The sequence below is a fragment of the Phragmites australis genome, chromosome 5, assembly GCF_958298935.1.
Source record: "Phragmites australis chromosome 5, lpPhrAust1.1, whole genome shotgun sequence".
In the NCBI taxonomy this organism is placed as follows: domain Eukaryota; kingdom Viridiplantae; phylum Streptophyta; class Magnoliopsida; order Poales; family Poaceae; genus Phragmites; species Phragmites australis.
This window is the reverse complement of record NC_084925.1, coordinates 44,984,367-44,989,115: the sequence shown is the minus strand read 5'-3', so window position 1 is coordinate 44,989,115 and position 4,749 is coordinate 44,984,367. Positions and strand designations below refer to the sequence as shown.

At 53.6% G+C, this 4,749-nt stretch overlaps 1 protein-coding gene across 2 annotated transcripts; it reads right to left on the bottom strand.

Moving 5' to 3' along the window:
- Nucleotides 1-625: 625 nt before the first annotated feature.
- LOC133919964 (probable alpha,alpha-trehalose-phosphate synthase [UDP-forming] 11) lies at nucleotides 626-4,390 on the bottom strand. Of its 2 annotated transcripts, none has more exons than XM_062364555.1 (3): nucleotides 2,260-4,389; nucleotides 1,578-1,851; nucleotides 626-1,192 (listed from the first exon to the last, which is right to left on the bottom strand). In XM_062364555.1, exons 1-3 carry the CDS (start codon nucleotides 4,194-4,196, stop codon nucleotides 866-868), a joined length of 2,538 nt encoding a protein of 845 aa, XP_062220539.1. In that variant the 5' UTR covers nucleotides 4,197-4,389; the 3' UTR covers nucleotides 626-865. The 2 variants fall into 2 exon arrangements, with proteins under 2 accessions (XP_062220539.1, XP_062220540.1); XM_062364556.1 differs by having other exon boundaries at nucleotides 1,094-1,236; nucleotides 2,260-4,390.
- Nucleotides 4,391-4,749: the final 359 nt, after the last annotated feature.

Genomic DNA, 4,749 nt, shown 5'->3' with positions numbered 1-4,749 from the left:
ACAGAGGGAGTACCTTAATAATAATTTTGAAAAAAATCATTATTTTTTTATTACGAATTTTATCCATTGATTAATTGTATTTTATATGGACACTTTATTTAGGTATTTGATTTTTTATATTTGATATGAATCTTTATTTTTTCTATTTTAACCTCTAATTTTAATTATTATCAATTTTATTTTATTTAGACTCTTTATTTAGATAATTCACTTCCTAAACTATATGTATATCGAACTGCTAATTTTATAATTTTTAATTCCAAATTTAGGTACTTATTAATCATATTTAATATAATTTCTTTGGTTTCTAAATTTAACTATTAATTAATCAGATTTGTATGGACTTTTGGTTTATATAGGCTGTTAAATATTTATAACAATAAATAATCGATACACTTTTCTTTTTTATATAATATAATAGATAGATAACTGCAAGTTGGCAATACGGTCCGGTCCGGACCCGTCGCCTCACCGAGATCTGACAATCTTAGTCGTTTCCACAGCTATCATCGGATCAGGCTGGTGCTATCCGGCAGGTATCCTTACCGGCCTGTGTAATGCAGGAAAGGGGAAAAGCGTGGACGAACGGGACCGCCAAGAGATCAAGCGAAGCAACAGGGCAAAGTGAAAGAATCAATTTTTTTTTTCTGATTTCATCGTCAACTACATATACAAGGTGACCGGAAACCTTCTTGCATATAACATACGGGCATATACAGGCACGAAAGAAGGGGGCTTGAAATGAAAAAAAGAAAGAAAAAAACCTTTTGATCTTGTAACAGCAGCTAATCCTAAACCACACGTCTGAATCTCCATCATTGGTTATTCCTCCTCGGTTTACAGAACTGTGCAGTAAAATCCTTTCTCACAGTAAACCTTCGAACGAGACCCGGAGCTGCACCGCCGGCCTTGGCCGTTGCGACGGCGCATTGGCCAGGCCCTGCAGCATCTTGATGACGTCCACGGTGTCGTCGAGGTAGTACTTGGCCATGCTCGGCTTCTTACCGACCGTGCAGGCGAACACCTCGCTGGTCGCCGGGAGCTTAACACTGCTGTTCGACGGGCACACGATGCTCTCAAACATGTCCTCGTCAGAACGGTCGTCGCCGATGCACAGCACGAAATCCGGCGGCTTGCCGGTTTTGACCATGGATGACAGAAGGCTCTCCACAACCACTCCTTTGCTTATGCCCTGCATGACAATAAGATATTTTTCGCTTGTTACCACTACCAATCCTGAAATTTCGAAGTGGTTGCGGACAACGAGACAAATGGATGGTTCAGTAGTGGGACAAGTTGCTTTCCAAGGGACACAATTAAAAAGACTTTTTCGCGAATATTCCAGTCCACAGGGGCAAATGGTCCATGGCTCCATGCTGATTCATATCCAATTTTTAGAGAGGATACAGATTGTCCCAGGCATGTGGTGGATGAGGACTGGATTGGATTAGATCAATCCATAGCCGATGCCTTTAGTTTGACAGCTACGTCTAGTTGATCGGCATGTTTCGTGCACAAATTATATTAAACAAATGCACTGCAGAACGAGCAGAGAAAAAGCATGCACGCGCTTTTACCTGAGGTTTAACTTCGACGATGTGCTGGCCCCTCTTAACAACCACGGGTTCATTGGCAAGCACGTTTTCGAGATGGTCGAGCAGTTCCTTGGCCTGGCAGGAACCAAAATCCGGATCCGCCTCATGGTGATGCCAAACTATCGCGCTTTCCTTCTGTTCGATGTAGGAACCGTCTGTTGCCTCTGTGTACAGCTGCATCACTGGTTCGGCGGCCTTCTTCCAAACGAAGTCCACGGCCAGCCCTGAGGTCTCCCATGGTGCGTCTTTGCTCCACCTGCAGGCACGAAAGAGTACATGAACACTACGTCTTGCCAACACAGTAGGAATGCTCCTTGGAACCAACCCCCCCCCCCCCCCCCAATCTTATCTATGCTAAGACTAAATTAGTGAGTTGAACATAAGTAGGAATGCTCCTAAGATTGTTCTGGACGGAAGAGTAGTTAGGAGTATGATTCAAGACTAGGCATAGGCATGCCATAGCTCAGCTTCTAGATCTGTTGTTAGTCAGTAGTAAAATGTATCCTTAAATGTACGGCTGCTCGTTGTACCATTGCTTAATTCGCAACCATCCCAGAGACCTTGTCCGAATATTGAACAGTAAGAACCAGAATCCAAGCAAAGCAACGTTGTACCAACTAGCAGATCTTCACCGGCGAAAAATTAAGTGTCTGGAGATCTTTACCTGGTGAAGTAACCGTGCTCGGCGGCGATGCCAAGCTTCTCGCAGGGCGCGAACCACTTACTGAGTTCGTCCTTCCCCCGCCCGCTCACAATGAACACCCTGTTCTTGGGGTCCTCACAGAAACGATTCAAGACAGAGATGACCTCACTGCTCGGCGTCTTGTCAATAGAATTCTCCGGCATCACGGTGCCGTCGTAGTCCAGGAGAATCAGCCGGTTATCCGTCCTCCGGTACGACGGCACAATGTGCTCGACAGAGAGCCGCCTGAAATTTGGGCCGAGCGCCACCACCTTGAAGCTCATGCCGAACCCGATCCCCCAATGCCGCCGCGAGAAATGGTCCTTGCAGGCGCGCTGCAGGTCCTGGTCGAACGACCGGGCCCAGTAGGCCACGTCGTGGGTGCTCACGTACTTGTAGTGCTTCTCGTGCCGCAGCCTCTGCTCGGCCTCAGACATCCGCAGCGCAGCGTTCATGGCCTCCGCGACGGACTCCACGCTCCACGGGTTGACGCGGATCGCGCCGCTCAGCGACGGGGAGCACCCAACGAACTCCGACAGCACGATGACGCTCCGCTTGGGCGCGTCGTCCCCTTCCTGCCGGCACACCGTGTAGATGTACGGTATCCGGTTGAGCCCGTCGCGCACGGCGTTCAGAACGCAGCACTCGGCGGCCGCGTAGTACGCCGCCTTCTCGTGCGCCGTCACCGGGCCGTCGATCAGCACGACCGGCGTGTACCCGGGGGAGCCGAACCGCGCATTGACCCGGGCGCTGATGGCCCTGGCCTCGTCCTGCACGCCCTGCACGTCGCGCCCCTCGCTGCGCGCCGGGTTGGCGATCTGCACGAGCACGGCGCGGCCACGGAGCTCCGGGTGCTCGACGAGCAGCTGCTCCATCGCCAGGAATTTGAGCCCAATGCCCTTGAACAGATCGACGTCATCGACGCCGACCATCAGGCGCCGCCCCTTGTACGCATCGGCCACCCGCCGTACGACCTCCCCCGTCTCCGGCGCGGAGACCACCGATCTCAGCTGTCCCATGTCGATCCCGACGGGTAGTATCTTGACCGTCACCGTGCGACCGTAGTACTCGATGCCGATGTAGCCGCGCTTGGACTGGTAGTCCAGGCCGAGCAGCCGCGAGCACGCGGACAGGAAGTGCCGCGCGTAGTCAAAGGTGTGGAAGCCGACGAGGTCGGCGTTTAGGAGGGCGCGGACGAGGTCCTCCCTGACGGGTATGGTGCGGAAGATCTCCGAGGAGGGGAACGGCGAGTGGAGGAAGAATCCGACCTTGGCACGCGGGAAGCGCTTGCGGAGGAAGGTGGGCAGCGCGAGCAGGTGGTAGTCATGGATCCAGACGAGGTCCTCGTCGGGGCTGAGCACCTCCGTGAGGCGGTCGGCGAAAGCCCTGTTCGCCGAGAGGAAGGAGTGGTAGAGCGTTCGGTCGAACGGGAGGCCGCCGAGCGACGACGGCGTGAGCGGGAGGAGGTAATGGAGGAGCGGCCACAGGTAGTGCTTGCAGAAGCCGTGGTAGAACCGGCGGTGGAGGTTGCTGGGCAGGTACACCGGCAGGCACGAGAAATTCGTCACCAGGTAGTTGGACAACTCATCGGAGGCCGCCTCGGTCGCGGCCGGCGGGAGGGTGCCGATGTGGAGGACGGGCGCGTTGGCGGGAAGCCCCGAGCGGAGCTGGTAGGCGACGGTGTCGGCGTCGACGGAGAAGGAGAACCCGAACGGCGACGCCGGGTCGGGCGCTGCGCAGAGCGGGAGCCGGTGGGAGACGATCACGCGGCGCGGCGGGGCGGGCGGGGAAGGGGAGGTGGGCGAGGCCGGGGACGCAACGGACATGACACGCGGGAGGCGGAGCGGCGTGGGCGACGGCAGGGGCACCTCGTCGGCCGCAGCGAGGTCGAGGAGGTTGTGGCAGGAGAGCGAAGGCATCGCCAGCCAACCTTTCCTCCTCCTCCTATCTGTGGGTGTTGCAGAGGTGGAGGCGGTGGCGGTGGCGCATGAAGAGAGAGAAGAGAAGCGAAGCGACGAGGAGGAGGCGGTGCGGTGGGAGTTGGATCACTTTTGACGAAGCTTCCGGGGATAAGCACAGGCGACCGGGGAGGGAAGGAGGTATAAATATGGCAGGCTGGATACGTCTGTCGTGTGAAGCGAAGGGGGAGGGGGAGGCGGTGTGGTGCGACCGGGAGTTGGCGGTGCGATGCGGCGGGGCTTATCCGGATCGGAGCGGCGGAAATGACGGGACTGCCCATGGCGCCGCGACGTGGGTGTGGGATGGTTGGCTCGCGGAAAATAATCATACCAGACGTTGTCTCGTACATTTTAGGTACAAACCTAATTTATATCGTGACATACGGTAATTTCTTTCTTTTTATTTTATTATATATGATTTTTTTATTATAAGTTTTACGATAAATTGGATTAGATTCTAAATGCATACTCCCTCCGGTCATAAATACTTACATCTTGTTCAAGATCCGGCTAA